Genomic DNA, 17002 nt, shown 5'->3' with positions numbered 1-17002 from the left:
TCTCACACTAAAAAATGTTATTTTGGAAATTTTCAAACCTATAGAAATGTTGCAGGGGTTGTGTTACGTACCCTTCACTTAGATTCTCCAGTTCTTAACATTTTCTACATTTGCTTCCTCTCTTCCATAAATTTATAATCATTATTTTTATTGACCCATTTGAGAGTAAGTTGCAGAATCCTGACCCTTTGTTCCCCCAAAATGTCAATGTTTATTTTCTAGGAAACAAGGCCTATTACTTTACAGTCTTTCATGACTGACATTTTTGAAGAGTGTTTGCCAGTTATTTTGTTGAATGTCCCTCAATTTGGGTTTGTCTGATTGTTTTGGATGTTTAGATCCAGGTAAGAGCAATACATGTGTTCTTTCTGTGTATCACATTAGGAAACACGTGATGTTAGTTTTTTCCATTGATGAAATTGACTCAGATCACTTGGTTAAGGTGGTGGTTGCAAAGGTTACCATTTTCTCTTTGTAATTAATAACTAATCTAGGAGCTTTCTTTAAGCCTGTCAACAAACTTTTATCCAATACTTAAGTATTCATTGATCCCTGCCTCAATCAGCTATTCTATATTGATTGTAGAATATTACATTTCTAACTCTATCATTACGTCTACATTTATTAGTTGGTACTCTACTGGAAGGAAGGGCTTTCTCTTCTGTTTTGTTATCAGTTTAGACTCATTGATTTTTAAAAACATTTTTCCTGAAATAGTTTTTCTTACTATGCTATCACCCTGTCAAATTTTCAAGCACATGTTAGTTATCTCTCTCTGCCCTGTTCCTACCCTACCCCAAGAGTTAGTTTCTTGAGATTGGGAGTCATATATTGTTCATAATTAAAATCTGTGCTTCGTGTTTCATAAATGTTTTAGTGAATGAATATGTTTATTAATAAAATTTAGGCTCCTGAATTTGTTTAAAATTTAATGTTATTTATTTTGATCCACAAAATTTCCTGATTTGGCCACAGGGAGCTTCTTAAAGCTGGCTTAATTCTTTTGATATGTCCCAATGATTTTTGTGTGCACATCCTTAGTTTTTGACACATGATAATGTCCCAGCCCTGGAATAGTGATTTCTCCAAGAGCCCTGGTTTCTTTTAGATGTCATATAGGAGCTATAATTGGCACTAGATGTTCACATTGATACTGGGGTATCATTGCTTCTAGGTATTTTCAGCAGACTAGGAAATATTTAAACAGGTATGTGGCTATACATGTATGTGGGGAGCTTGAATATATAAATAGTATATTTATAACTTTAAAACATTTATTTTATATATATATAATTTTTATTATATGTGTAATTTTAAAATCATGAGTTCATACTGAAACTTTTAATTCCAGCCTAACATACTGGTTCTTCTTTGCCTTCCCCTATTCCATATTTATGTCTTCTCCCACAGTGATAAACCTGACTGCCATTGCCTTTAAAATATTTTACTCATTTGCTCAGTCCTACAATAAATATAAATATAAAAGTTTCAGAACCACTACAGCTATACCAACAATAAACCTAAGGTAAAGTTCAAGACTTTTTTGTAGTTCTGTCTTTAAACTGAAGGTTCATGGTCAAGTTATTTGCATTAGTAACTGGGTAGTTATCAATTTGAGAGTCAAGAGTCCTTTGTTTTCTACTGTCCTTGTCAACTATTTTACTGAGTATGTAAAACAATGAGAGTCATACTGGAACTGGAGATTTTAAGTAGTTTCAGCAGAAAGACCAACCATGGAGTCCTGTTCCAGTGTGCCCCACTGGGGGTGCTTTTTTCTGCGGTGAGAGCCCTGATGACTTTCTCTCGCTCCAGCCCCTTGGCTCCAAAGGTCTTTGTGCCCTGCTTGGGTGTTGCATCACTTAAAGCTCATCTTTTTTTTTTTTTTTTAAATATATCTTTATTGATTTCAGAGAGGAAAAGAGAGGGAGAGATAGAAACATCAATGATGAGAGTCATTGATCCAGCCCACAACCCGCGCATGTGCCCTGACTGGGAATCAAACCCTGATCGCCTGGATCCTAGGTCGCCCGGCCGGGCGAAGCTCATCTTGATCAAAGCCAGTATATGACCATCATCCACCTTCCCCATTTCTACCAGTCATCCCACCATTCCAGGGAGCCAAGCTTAAGCCCTTGGGAGTTTTTTTAGTTCTTTTGAGCACCTTTCTTCCCTCTCCAGTTGGAGAATGGGACTCTCCATTCTAGGTGGGCTCTGAGTACTCCTGCAGTAGTCTCTACTCTCATCTCTGTGGCCTCCCCCAAGCCTGTTCTGAGCTAAGACTAGTTGCAGGTTGATTTTTTTGCACTCCGCTGCTCTAGCACTTCCAGTAGATAATACACTGTTCTCCAAAGTCTTTGGCCCACATAGTAGGTTCCTGTCTGTTCCTCCCTTGCTTGCCTAGTCAGTTTTTTGAGCCCAGTCTTGTTGTGTCCATTTTTGGAACTCTTGCTTTTTAGTCTGCTCATGCTCAAAGGCCTGTCTTCTCCATGAGTTTGTCTCAAATTGTGAACTCAAATGGATTCTGCTTATAGCAGGTTTTTTTGTTTTTTTAAAGCACCTGTGTTTTTTCCCTTATACTACATATATTTTTATTCCTAACTAAGTGGAAGTTCCTGAGGGGCAGAGACTGTGTTTGGCCAGAGGTTCTTTGTACTCTTTGGCACCTAGTACAGAACCAGCAGGAAGACTGTACGCCTTGGAAGCTGGGAAAGGGGGTGTAGCAGACTACTGGGCTCTTACAGGCCTCCTGGCTACAGAAGAATCACAAGGGTTGGTCAGTATGTGGCTCAACAGCTTAACATCGCCTGGCTAGTACAATTTCTGGGGTCAGCCAATCTAGGATTTGAACTGTTTGAGGGATGACTGTGCATGTAAGAGTAAGAGCAAACAAGCTCGTGTCTCTTTTTTCTTTTTGAGGAAGGAGTCCAAGAAGTGTTTTACCAGGTTGTGAAATCTGGATGCTGAGAAGGGCTTTGTGCCTGGGCCTGCTAAAATAGGGGAACCAGCCTAGTAAAGCATTTGGGTAAGAGGCTTCTAGAAAGCCTTGGAGTAGAGACAGTGGGAGAAGTCCCATCCAAAAGCCAAGCCGGTGGCCAAGGAAACGTGAAGCTGCAAGACCCTGGAAGCTTTGTCAGCTAGACCAGACTGTGGACTGCAGAGTGCCTCGAGAATGGTGACGGTGAGCATGCTCATTGACTGCTGTGTAGGATTGCCTTTCCCAGCTGGTGTTCTCACATCAAGGGGAAAAAGAAAAATGGATTCTTGTAACTAGAGAGGACTTGGGTTCAGTGAGCAGAGTGCTGGCGTGTCCCAGTCCAAGTGAGGACCTGCCCCTACTCCAAGGAAGTAAACCAATTTGACCCGAGCCGCACAACTGAGTGGTGAAGCTAGGATTTGAACTCAGGCAGATTTTTCTGAACCCCAAGCCTGTTTCCTGAACTATTCAGAGTATTGCCTCAAATGATGAGGTAGGTGGGATGAGCTCCTTAGGGTTTGGATGAGAAAAGTGGCGGTCTGCTCCACTGTGAGGGTCTGAGAGGACCCAGAGAGAGCTGCTGGATTGGAAAAGCTCCCCGCCCTCATCCGTAACAGCCAGTCATCTTTGAGGTGCTAGAGTAACGGGAGCACATCCACATGCAGCTTTCCAGTGCTTGTTTGAGAAAAAGCTTCTCCCAGCTTCCCTTCTGACCATGTCTTGGTCTCCCCAGCCCAGTTCTCAGCCTCTGGATGCACTGGTGCTGGTGTTAGATGTAGTCTGCCCACTCAGAGACGCCTCTGAAGGACCCTCACCCCTCTCTTGAGCCAGCCTAGATTTTACCTGTTTGACAAATGTATTTCATGTCCTTTTGGTTTCAGAGGATCTCTAGAGAGCTATGTATGGCATTATTCTTTTAGTGAGATCTGGTCTTCATGTTCTCTTGTAGCTGTCAGCATGGGATCGCCACCATTCTAAGAAAGAGCTGTGGCCACTAAATAAGCAGTGTCTTAGTCTGGGGCTTTTGTGGAATCCAGCCAACACACTTGGGTAGATGTGGCAGCCTTGATAGGTAGGTTCTGACCATGTCCCTTCTGTGCTGGTGAGAAAAGACTCCCCTTTTGTTTCCCAAGAAAGCAGATGTACTTCAAAACATGATGCCTAATAGAGACCTCTATAGAGTAAGGCACTTGGGAGGGCAGGGGTGGAAGCCTCTCTGGGTTCGGTCTATTCATACTGAAAAGCCTGAGCAGGCACTGAGCCTTTGTTTCCCAAGAAGACACTGTTCTGGGTTGGTAGACTCAAAGTCACAGTCAAGTGAAAGCTTGTCCCAAGGTAAAGCCCTGCTCTCATTTCACAAATGTATACCCTTTAAGGTGAGCTGGCAGGGAGACAAACCCATCCTTATCACCTTCCCTCCTTTGCTGTTTAGAGAGCTTGCCTGCTGACTTAACTCCTGCATCCCTGCCTTTTCTGCAGACAACTTAGGCCACCTAATGAACACAGCCCACAATACATGGCCAGGCCCATAAAGTGTGTGACTGCTTAAACATGACCTCTAGCACCAGTATAAAGAAAAACCCTCACTTCTATGGCCATGTAGAATCCAGGTGGTCTTTAAAGGACCACCATTAGGGGACAACCATGCATAAGCCCAGCGCCTGGATCTCAGGCAGGGGGAGGACCCAGGCTATAGACCAGTCTCTGGATCCTGCCTCCAAAACGCAGCCTGCAAAAGACTTCCTCTTAAACCATAGGCAACTTGGCCTACCCATTCTCTCATGGGAAATCCAAGCATTGAAAGAAAATTAGAGCTAGTCCTAAATTTTTCTTTTTAAAAAAATAAATCTGACAGTAATTTTGTGACCCTGCAGCAAATTATCTGAAAGAGCAAACTCTCAAGAGTAGTGGGACAGAAAATCATCTCTAAAGCTTTCCTAGTAGGAACAATAGGATGACTACCACAGCCTGATTTTGAATAGTTTATTAAAGGAAAGGTGAAGCATCAGTTTCAAATTGTACAAAAGGAAAAAAAACCTCATATTGCAAATGTACAATTTACAGAATTACTAGCAAAACCAATCAAGGAGACACTGAAAATACAAAATTTCGATTGATTTCAAACTGAACTGGAAACCCATTGGAGTAGATATTAAGCCTTTTTGTTGATCTACAATTTTAAGTCAGCATCTGTTTTCCACATGAGACTGTCAAGCAAAGGATCAATCTGTGCATGTGCCAGGGCATCTCCTGGCTTGCTTCCTGGCCAGAACCACAGGTAGGGCTGGCATGGTGGACTGTCCAGTCATTCCTGCCCCTTCACTTCCGGGGAAGTCCACATCTCTGGAAGAAAGCAAGATCCCACTCCCCCTAACTGGAGCCCAGGAATTGCTAAATTAGCAGATAAATCATTTTTGGCAACTGAGTTTTTTTAGAACTACACAAATGTTGAAAAAAATATGTTTTGTGTTTGTTTACTAAAAAGATGAAAATCCATTTTGCTTTCCTGGACAAAAGATAATCATTGGGTGCACAGATTTTTAAAAAAATGCTTTTCGTTTTTGGTAAAAAGGGCAAGCCTCATGATTCTGTTGCAGCTACTTGAAAAACCAGCCCAGAAACAGTTGTGGATGGACTGGTTTGGAAATTGAGGCTTACTTTAAAAATCAGAAAGGAAGCAACTAAGTGGGCTTTTAAAAACAATAGCAGCAAGTCATAAAAGGTCTAAGCAGACTGTAACTCTAAAACCACTGAAGGCTGTCCTGAAGATTCGCGATTTCTTTCCCCAAAATTATTATCCTCAATATGCACATTTAACACTGAAATGTAGCTGTATTTCAAGGTAAGCTTAGGAACTTCACCCTCTAAGCACAGACTTCTATGCAGCACATACTTCTATAATCGGTAAACTCAATTCACAAAATTAGCGCAAAAAGGTATTAAGTGCATGGAAGTAGACACAGTTATGTTACACTTAAAATTTGTGATTATCTTTTTAAGAAAATGGAAGTCTATGTAACCTGAATTTAGCAGGGCATGAAATAAGCGGTAAAAACGGCAAACTGATAACTTGAGAACCATTTTTGTTTTACTGAGAATACTTTATTTGCTGGTAGAAGTTGCTAAAAATGCACAGAACAAATACCAATAGAAAATGCACTGTATTTGAATCTCCCTATTCTATATAAAATGAACGGTGTACAGCATCTGTTGGAAAAATGGCTGCATGGACATTTCTTATTTTATGCCCCCGTTATAAATAAAAATAAACCTTTTTATTCAAGAGTATATAAAATCTGGGAATCCATATCCATAGAGGGCGTGTGATTTTTGGCAGAGATGCACTGTCAGAATTTCATCTTAGCTTGTCAATATTCTGCTCCTCCATATTTCTGTATTCCACAAGGTCAACCAAATCCAGTGAGCTCCAAAACACTCTTCGGCAATTAAAATGAGCTGCTTACTCATAGGTTTAATAAAAATGGTTAGCTTTTAAAACATAAAAAGGCAAAATGTTAAAACGGTTTTTAAATTGTACAACAGGAAAATAAAGTTAAAAATATTTTTTTTACTCAATGCTGAGTTTTCATAAAACAGGTGTATAACAGTGTTTATCTTGACAGCTGTTTTAAAAATTTAAAATTTTTTCCTCCTTCCAGAAAAACACATCTGTATTGGGTAAGTCCAATATTAGGACACAAATGATTTTTTAGGTCAGTCTTTCTGAGGTGACATTCACCAACATTCCCTTGGGTAATTTACATGCTCCTCTTCTGTCACTGCACAAGGGGATTGACCTCAATCATTTGATTAAAAAACAAATCAGATCACATCAAAAGTGTTTTTTTCCCCCATACAAGCTATCACAGTATATAGGCCTCTAGCTCTAAATAATAGAGTTCCAGATTTGTAAATTTTCTTCAGACTTCAGAACATAGGCATTCCAAATCCCTAGGAAATGAGAAACAATTATTAACTTCATGCAAAAAACACCACCCAGAAACCATAAATAAAAAGCAGTAATAATTTAACATTTACTGAATCGTCTTCTATGATAGCTGCAGAATCAAAGAAATCTGGCCTCAGCTCAGCTCGCTCTCGCCGATTTCTTGATGGGGGCTGGAAGGAGAAGCCAGTTATTTCAAGACAATGAACTGATAATCAGCTAGTATTTCTGATGGTACCATAAATATACAAAACTGTTAAGGAACAATTTTGAAAGGAAAAGAATCTGGCTTTTACATGGAGCCTACATTTAGCTGTTTGGTTTTTAATTATCACTTAGACAAGAAAAAAGGCTTTCAAATTATGAATCAATTGAACATGTAAATGCCTATAAATAAAGAACATGCCTTCTACTAATAATATAACTATAAAACTGATCAAATGGTAGGTGACAAAACTGCACTAAATTCCTGGAGACAGGTAAGTGGGAAGGTATTGACAAGCTTGTGAAAGGGAAGTTATAGAGTGATATGACCTCATGGAAAATTAGAACATATAAAGCAGAATGTTATGGGCTAAATTATGTCTCCAAATTCATGTGTTAAAGTCCTAACCCCCAGCACCTCAGAATGTGACTTATTTTGAGAAAGGGCTTGTAAAGAGGTAATTAAGATAAAATGAGGTCGTATGGGTGGGTTCTAATCCAGTATGATTTGTGTGCTTAGAAGAAGAAAAGACCATGTAAAGACAAAGGCAGAAGATGGCCATCCACAATACAGAGAGGTCTACAGAAATGAACCCTGCTGATACCTTGATCTCAGATATCTAGCCTCCAGAACTGTGAGAAAATAAATTTTTGTTGTTTAAACCACCCACTCAGTGGTATTTATGGCAACCCTAGCAAATTAATACAAAGAGAAAGTATGAGGATTTCCCATGTTTCCATCACCCAACTTCAGTCATTGTCAAACATCTGCAAATCTTGTTTCATTTAGTCATCTCAGTTTTTCTTTGTCATTTCACCTACAATTACTTTCAATATGTATCTCTAATGGATGGCACTTTAAAAAAACAACCACCAAGCATTATTATTCCTGACAAAGTTAATGTCTTAATATACCTAGTCCATGTTCTGCATTGGGTCGTGTTGGAGCGCAGTGTATGTTGTTAGTTTCTAATTTAAAGTACAAGAGGCCAGATCTACCCTGCTGATATCTTGATCTCAGATTTCTAGCCTCTAGAACTAAGAAACTAAATTTTCAAGTTCTTTTTCAAGAAGGTAGTAAGAAGGAACCAGTTCTTCTTACTGCCAGAGCTCAAAATCTGACTGCTTTAAGCAGGCTTAAAAACCACATAAACTGAATGCCCACTGTTGGTCAGTGTTACCTCCCCCTCAAAAACATCCCTCACCAACACCTTCATATATTTTAAGGAAGAAAAATGCACTGAATTTTCTTACCAGATCAATGACCATGGTGTCTTCAAATTCTTCATTCATATCTTCTAATTGGCTCCGGGATGACATCATCACATCTTCAAAGATGGGCTCAGCATCTTCCTCCATTAGGCCCCGACTGAGAAGGGAAAAGCACAGTCAGAAAGCTGTTCAGATTCACTGAATCTGGAGCCCTGGCTCTTTATTAGGCTTTCTAACTAATGAAAGCACACCTTCCAATTACAACCTATAGACCACACAAATTATGATACTGAACTCTAATTAAAGATCATTTCACTCAAAATATCACTTTGACTCATTAGAAACGTAATTTAAATGCAGTAACAGTAATAGCAGTTAACATTTATTTAGCTATGTATCTATTCCCACAAAACTTTTAAGTAGTTGGCACTCTTATCCCAAATTTACAAATGAGAAACCTGAGCACAGAGGTTTAGAGTTTGTCCAAAGCCACATAGCAAGTAGCAGCACAGGATTTAAACAATGAAAGGCTCAAAGGGCCCATGGCCTCCATTCCTATGCTGCAGAGCAGATCCTGAATTATGATTTTTAACTCTTAAGATCAAACAGCAGAGAAATGCAAGTCATTCCACAAAATGACCAGCATCACATACAGTCATGTGCTTGTGATACTGGATGTGACACTTACACGGCATGCCTCACTCCAGTTCTCACTTTCATGTAGTTCATTCCTGTTCTGTCCTTCCGATTTAAGTCTTCTAATTTTGGCTGGCCTAACCAAGAGATCTGCATCTGAGGACTAAGAGACAGCACGATTACTTGTTTTGTGGCAGCAGATAATGAAATTAGCTAATACGTCCCATGCTAAGAAGGCTATAGTTGGCTGGCCTAATCCCCATGTAGGGGTAGTTAGCTGGATTTATTCCAGGGCCAAGGGGGAGAGCATTATCCAAGGATCTGCCTTTGTAGAAATGGCAGTAAGTTGCCCAAGTAGATTCCTCAGTCTCTAAGAGAAGCTGGCTGTGGCTAGTTGTTAGGTGTGAAGGAAATCCCAATATATGCCTGTTTGCGATGTTATTTTGAGCTGAAGGCAATTAAGCAGTAAACGCAAAAAAGGTCCTGGAGACAGACTTTAGAGTCAGCCCAGGGACCTAAGAGGGTGGAGAAAAACTTTTTCCTCCCCTACAGGTGCTTAAGTTATCAGCTTCATTCCTCAAATCCCTGCTAAACAAGTGCCTCTTAGATCTCTGTATTCAGCTGCTGTCTCTGGGCAGCCAGTCCCCTAAGGGACAGAAATGATGCCGGCCTAGTAGCTCAGAACCCTCCAGAGTTGAAAAGGAAGGGTATAACAGTTTTTCTCAGTCCTCCTAAGGGAGATGTGGAGTCAGGTACATGCTGGGCCAAATCTCCACCTGTACTCAATGCTTATTTGCACATGAACACCTACAATAAACATGCCTCTTGGGACTTTTATAGGATATAAACTTTAATGATTTTTAGTAGATAAAATATGTTGCATGAAGTTCTCTCTAAGCAGCTTCCTTTACATAATTATGTGGACTACCACCTTGATGAAACCTGTAAACCTGTAGCAGGGGAAAGGCGGCAGACCACAGCTAGGAGAACTGACAAGTAGTAAGGTCAGGGAAGCAAGGCAACCGGCTCAAGAAAGAACCCGCCCTGTAAGAACACCCAGTTACTCAGTGGCTGACAATTATCCCTTCAGCTTTGTAGAAAGGGAGGTCCTCAGAGCAAAGATGCCTTATGAAAACCGAGGATCTGAATACTTCTAACACCGCCTCTTTCCACTTCCAACCAGCTAAATTTGCTCAGTTCAGGTGAGAATTCTCTCTTATCCATCACAGTAACTCGAAGTATTACCCCAGTGTGAATAGGAATGCAAGCGAGGAGCTAAGAGAATTTCAAAGTTGGACAGAAAATATCATAGCAAAAGTTAAGGTTTTTATAGCAGAAGTCATGCAATCACATTTTTCAGAGCCCTGGTACTAGAAAGCATTTTAATTGCTACTATGGAAAAAGGTTAAGATCTTGATTTTTCTCTTAGCGAAAGAGCAATTCTACTAATTCCCAGAATTTATCAAATATCTTAACCCTTTGCGGTCGTATTAAATTTGGACATGGGTGTCGTACTGGTCGGAATTAAGAGCTTTCAGAGAAATTATGAACTGATACATGAATGAATAGAGTTAAGATTCGTACGGTTCCTTGCTGTGGTGGCTGAGAGCAGACATATGACTGGAACGGTAAAAAAGCTTTGGTGGCTGAGAGTAGACAAACGACCGCAAAGGGTTAATTCTTAATCCACAGTTTAAGTTTAAAATATAAACTTAACCAAGATAAAGTACTATTAATTAAATGGATGATAAAAGTAATAGTCTACTTATTTGGTGTTCAGACTAGTATAGGCTTTTTTGCCAAGAAAGTAACCTGTGTGTCTTCCTGGCAAGTCCCTTAGAAGAAACAGACCTGCCCAATGAATGTGCAACTGGAAGTAGCATTTAATGCGACATCATGCATTTAAAAGCCTCTGGACTTTGATATATATCTACAAGCATTTGCAGACTTACTCATCTTCGAATGTAAATTATTTAACCTTTATTTGTGGTTTTATTTTCTCATGAACTGACCAGTAACAGTTACAGGTTTTATGTCAAGAAAATGAACTTTTACTACTTACTTGTGTAAAAAGTCGGGTTCAGAACCATGTTCAGACTCAGGTTCCTGAATCTGCTCTCCCAGCGGCCGGCTATTCTCCCGCAGGACTGTAGAAGTGAGCTGTGGTGCTGGCAGGGGTCCAGGAGTCTGAATCATGGTGTCAGTCCTATTTAGCCATGTATTATCCAGACTTTCATCTGTAAAATTTCAGTGAAGAGCCACAGAATGTCATGGGTGAAGTGAACTCTGGTAGAAGTTATAGCACAGACTTGAACATGACTCTGGAGTTACACTGCCTTGTTTGAATCCCAGTTATACTCCTCACTTGTGTGACTTCGTGTAAGTTAAACTTCCACAATTCAGGTTTCTCATATTCAAAATGGGGATATTGGTACCCAACCATATTGATTTGTAAGGATTAAATGAGGTAATGTATATAACCATCAAATGTTAGCCATGCTCACATTACCATCTATTCCAAGTCCCTACATCTCTTAAGGATTAATTCACGGTAAAAGGGGAAGAATGGGGCCGGCTTGAGACCCCCATAACCTTCCTTTACTCAAGCAATAAAGGGCCTACTGGGCCTTACAGGGGTCCCATACAGCAGCACTTAAAGTCTGGATGGCCTTTACTGAGAGATCAGCAAATCCTGTTATACAGCTGAAAACTGGCCACCAGAGAAATATATCCTTTCCCTAGTTCATTCATGTGGAGATGGGTTGAGAGACTCATTGTTTTTATGCCTCTAAATTCTACCTCTTCAGAGAAATCTTCCCTGATCACCCATCCAACCCCACTTACCATTCTTTTAACTTCTAGAGGAAACAATCATTCCTGCTCACTAGGACTAAATTGTGCACTGTCCTGCATTGGCAGGTTATTTGTCATGTGCATATGTTATCTCTAATTAGATTTAAGTTTCTTCAAGAGACCAGGAAGTTTTTTCCTTCTTCTGAAGATCTTCAGATTAGAGCAGATTAAAGCATTATTTGCATACTTAAACTATATCCTGATAAAATATTAAAAGTTCCTACCACAAAAATTCTAAATTATTTTCTTAATATGGAAGACTTAAAAAAATACTACTGCTGTCTTCACATTGTTTTTCCTCTCCCATTAAGTCTCAGAGATGTGCGCATGTTAGGTCCCTCATCTGCCATAAGCATTCCATCTCTCTCTGTATTTCTCAAGTTTCCAAAAATTTGTCAGATGCAAGTATACATTTTGTTAGCTTTTCTGCCCCAGGAAATGCCTACCTATTGTTTGATTAAGGTCATTCCACCAATCCAAAGCTCAATACTGAATCTCTTTTTAATCAGCAAGAATGTTTTATCTTTTATTCATACCACTTTCATTCAACATTTAATTCAAAGCTTTTATTCTTTGCTGCACTTAAAATTTTATGATAAGAATGATATAAAAATGGTCATAAGAATGGCTCTAAACCTGGTACACTCATCTTTCAGCTTTCTACTACATATCATCTTTTCCAGAATATCTTTCCTGATTCATTAAAAGTTTGGACACTTCCTGTATGTTCCCAGGGAACCTTTCTGGCCAACCAGAGCACTTACCAGGCTGAACTGAAACTGCCTGCTTCTCTGTCTTCCCTTCTTTACTATGAGCTCTTTTATTAATACCTCATTTCCAGTATCTAGCACGGTTCTTAGGAAGGTGCTTAGTGAAGACTTAATGAATGAATGACTTCAGGAAGAACTTACTCTTCGTAAAGAGATCCTCCTAACCTCTAAAGACTCTGCAATGGAAACACTTCTTGCAAAGTTCTGTCATCGTTACACCAAATAGATGAAACACTGCTGCCTGAAGATTTTCGGCATATAACCTTAGTCACCTGGTAAATTTCAAATTGACATAAAGCAAGTTTTCTTTTTTGCAACTTAACAATTACCAAATTAGGTTATCTGGTCTATATATGCTTCTCTTAGTCCTAAAGATAATCGTACTGATAGCTCCATTATTGAAAAAAGATTTTTTTTGGTTATTTAAATTCTCTAGGCCTCAGTTTCTTCTGTATAAAATCTAGATAATAGTGTTGAACTCAGTTGATTTATAAAAAGATATTTATACAGCATTTATTATGTGCTGGGGAGTTACTTAAGTGCTTTACAAATGTTAGTCAAATGAATAATTAAATGATGTAATGCACAGAAAACATTCCTGGTAGACAATAAGGATTTGATGAATGTTGGCTAATATGAGTATTATATCTATGAAAAGCTGGGAAGAGGAAAAAAAATACATATATGGAGAAAGGGGGGGAGGGATATGGCTACTCTAGAAGACATTTTCAAAAGGAAACGACTAGAGTAATCTTTAGAGAAAAGTTCAGGATCCTACAGTACAAAGACAGGGTTTTGTATTTGCATCCGCTGGATCCAAAAGATTTTAAGTCACAGTTGAAACTTGAAAGGAAATCTTAAACTAATTCTGTAAATATTTTCAAATCTTTTATTCTCTTTAAAATATACAGTCAGCCTAATTTACTGAGTGATAAGAGACCTTACTATATGATGATGACATCCTGACAGCAGCTAACATTTATTGACTACCTACATGCCATGCACTGTGCTAAATAAGTATGTGTACTAAGTGTTTTATTTGGGGTATCTCATTTAATATCCACAGCTGCTGACAGGATAGGTACTCTGATCATCCTTCATCCCTCATCCTTCATGAGGCTTAGAGAGGTTAAGTAACTTGCTAAAAGGTCACACAGTTAGAAAATGAGAAAGCCAGATTTGAATTTTAGGACTCTGATTTTAGAGTTTGTACTTTTCATCAATAGTCAATACTGCCTCCTCAGTGATGAAAGAAACACTAGATTTAAATTCTAATTTTGCCACAGACTTTAGCAAAATCTTTGATGAGTCACTATTTTTTAGGCAGTAGAGAGGTGAGAGGCTGAAAAGTATATAGAAAACTGCAAAAAGCAGCAAGATCATAGGATTCAGATCATTGCCCTCCTTTCTTGGTTTGGAGAAAATTTCTTAGGAGAATCATGAAGATGGGGGAAGATTATTTGAGGAAATAATCATTTACCTTTGAGTTTTCCCTTAGTTTAAGAGTAACGCTTTGTTCTAATAAAGCAATTTTTAGTCTTTTTAGATACATGAATATTGACTATTAATCACATTTTCATTATAATTCATTGCCTCATTCCTCACAGTTCATGAGTGTTATATAAAATCAGATTTGGCCATCACTATCTTATTTTTTTATTTTTTATTTAAAAAAATATATTGATTTCTGAGAGATGAAGGAGAGCCATAGAAACATCAATGATGAGAGAGTCATTGATCAGCTGCCTCCTGCACACCCTCTACTGGGGATGCAGCCCACAACCCAGGCATGTGCCCTGACCAGGAATTGAACCTCGATCTCCTGGATCATAGGTTGATGCTCAACCGCTGAGCCATGCTGGCTGGGCAGCCATCACTATTTTAATATAAAAAAAAAATCCATCCAAGTGGTAGAAATGGAAAGCTGTTCTGATATAATATGCTGCAGAGGTCTATCCTCAACTTAAAAGAATCTCTCCTATACTAGTATGAATTTTGACAGAATAACATAACTATCTTAACTTTTAAATTTTAATATATTAGAGGACTATGGTATGGGATCAACTTCATAAATTACCGTAACTATGTCCTCCTTTCCCTGTGCCTACCTTCCTGTGCCCATGTTCTTTCAACTTTTCTGTCTCGTTGTCTATTCCATGTTTTTTACCTGAATCTCTCAGTGTGTATCAAATATACAAGGAAATAATGTACTTAACAGTATCATCTTGCTTCAACAGATCATTTGCTACTTTACCTCTATAATAACAGGAAAGCTATCTGTCTCATAGTGTAAAGACAGACTTACCTTCTACTCGTTTCTTATGAAGTGGAGGTCGTCCTTTCTTATTCCTTACTGAGGAGGTTTTGCTGCTGCTACTTCCACTGTTCACAGACATTCTATCATCTTCACCTCCAGTGACTAACGAATTTCTATAGGAGATGAGTGGAAGCCACACATCTTCCCTCCTTTCCATCATCTGCTCCGTAAGGAATTTTTCCAGGTATGAATGACTAGAAATACAATAGAAGAAACAGTGATTTTCAATTTTTCATAACCTGAGGCTCTCAGAATTTTCCAAAGAATCCCTAAGACTACACTTTTAACAGTGGTTCCCTTTGGAAAGAGAGAGACTGAGAATTTAAGGTTTTGCTTCACATACTCCTGGAATACTTTTAAATAAGTGACTGTATTACTAAGGGTGTATGCATATATATGTGTGTGGTCCTTCCTGCATTTCTGCATTTTTAAATACCAATGTTCAAAAAACCCCAAGAAGTTTGACTCAAAAAGGTTACTGAATTTTTTTTTAAATTTTATATTTTTTCCATCACCATTTATCCCTTTTATGCCCTCTTCCATCCCCACCCCCCGCAATCACCACACTGTTGTCCATATCCATGAGTTCTCTCTCTTTTTTGAAGAAAATAAAAATTGGATTTTCTTTTAAATGTTCAAGGCAGGAGTTCTGGAATGGTGGAGTGAGGAGCTTTGCATACACACCCTCTCCCCAGCAAAATAACCTTTTAACTGGTGAAAATTACAAAAGACAATCATTTAACATCTTTAGAAATTGTTCTAAAGGCATATAGCAAATGGAGGAAACATTAATTCAAGAAAATCTACTAAATCTCAGTAAGAACAGCGAGTTTGTAGAAACTGAACCACATCCTGCATCATTCCCTTGTTCCCTCTTCCCCACCACAGCTCTGTAGTACTGAAACTCTACTCCAGGTGTTCTACTCTGGGCAGACATGGATGAGAACATGGGGGCTCCCTTTCTCTCTGTTCAGAGCTTCCCTGGAAGAAGCAGGCCATCTGTGTGCTGCGCAGCTCTATTCTGGAGAGCAGCTGGGAGCAATGTCTCCCCCACCCCCAACCCGTTCCAAACCCCAACTTGGGTAGTAACTACCCCAGGTACAGCAGGCTAAGAATACTGGGCCCTGAATGCCCCACTTCAGCTCCCTTGTAGAGCAGAGATTCCATGCCTGGAGGGAGGCAAGTCCAGAACCAGTGTTACCCCTGGACCTCTGCCCATAGAACAGGGACACTATTCTGGAAGAAGAGGGATGCTGTCCTAGCACCTGGCTCCTGTTCAGTGGCTGAAGCAGACCACAGGATGAAACTTTCCAGCTCTATCTAGGAGGACTGACTTTATTTGGAATAGAGTATCTAATACTTTTTGCCTAAGGATGCTGAAAACAATGGAAATCTTGAAAAGCAAATAAGAGGGTGCTGGTAGCTCTTTATACTAGAGACAATGAATAAGAGAGTAGAGCAGCTAGAAATTTAAGAGAACCAAAGCCAAGAAGAGCTCTCCGCGGATCACAGCCCTCCTGGAATGAGAAGGATGTGCACATATGCTAAGCTGCACCCATTCATGGACAAGTAGAACAGGGAATGGGAGCAGCTTTGAAATCATTCCCTAAACCGCACACAGATCGATCAACATAGGGAGGAAGCCTCACTGGCTTAAGAGGCTTAAACAACCTCTAACCAAACGCTGGCTAAACAATAAGCTGCTCTGACCCAAGAGCAACTCCCAGGAAGCCAAGCTTAAAAATAAAACCACAATAGACTGTTTGCATGCAAGGAGCTTGAAAGTTGCCAATGCATCCTAACAACAAGTAAAAAGTTGAACAGGCTAAAAAAAACCAACAACCCTTCTTGGATCCATTAGAGAGGAAAATCATTGTGGAGACACAGGTGAATACTGGTGGTCACAGCTTACTGGAACAAACACACAAACAGAAACCACCTTGGGAACCATTGCCAAGGTAGGAAAACCTGAACTGCTGGAGGCACGCTGGACAAGTCAGAGTTAGAAACTCCAGGGTACCCAGTTATGGAGGAGCCCCCACAATACTGGAGCCTAACTGACAAGGGAGAAGGGAAATATCCAACTTCAG

General features: G+C 39.5%; 2 protein-coding genes across 4 annotated transcripts in view; one reads left to right on the top strand and one right to left on the bottom strand.

Moving 5' to 3' along the window:
• Nucleotides 1-17002, top strand: part of PCCB (propionyl-CoA carboxylase subunit beta) — a 96189-nt gene that overhangs the window by 51091 nt on the left and 28096 nt on the right. Inside the window, exon 16 of one of the 2 annotated variants that reach the window (XM_081160350.1) lies at nucleotides 223-917. The exons of the other annotated variant lie outside the window; for it this stretch is intronic. Within the exon in view, the coding sequence (XP_081016476.1) occupies nucleotides 223-321 (99 nt within the window). The 3' untranslated portion in view covers nucleotides 322-917. Of the gene's footprint in view, nucleotides 1-222; nucleotides 918-17002 lie in introns of those variants that run through there. 2 annotated transcript variants of the gene reach the window in all.
• Nucleotides 4943-17002, bottom strand: part of STAG1 (STAG1 cohesin complex component) — a 273379-nt gene continuing 261319 nt past the window's right edge. Inside the window, exons 29-34 of one of the 2 annotated variants that reach the window (XM_081160341.1) lie at nucleotides 14901-15106; nucleotides 11035-11209; nucleotides 9025-9135; nucleotides 8379-8493; nucleotides 7013-7093; nucleotides 4943-6925 (exon numbers count right to left, since the gene is read on the bottom strand). In XM_081160341.1, coding sequence (XP_081016467.1) covers nucleotides 6902-6925; nucleotides 7013-7093; nucleotides 8379-8493; nucleotides 9025-9135; nucleotides 11035-11209; nucleotides 14901-15106 — 712 coding nt within the window. In that variant the 3' untranslated portion in view covers nucleotides 4943-6901. The remainder of the gene's footprint in view (nucleotides 6926-7012; nucleotides 7094-8378; nucleotides 8494-9024; nucleotides 9136-11034; nucleotides 11210-14900; nucleotides 15107-17002) is intronic. The other variant, XM_081160342.1, reaches the window with a different exon arrangement.

Source organism: Miniopterus schreibersii, assembly GCF_964146895.1.
Source record: "Miniopterus schreibersii genome assembly, chromosome: 15".
Taxonomy (NCBI): Eukaryota; Metazoa; Chordata; class Mammalia; order Chiroptera; family Miniopteridae; genus Miniopterus; species Miniopterus schreibersii.
Note: the sequence above shows the minus strand (reverse complement) of the source record. Positions and strands in the feature narration are given on the sequence as shown.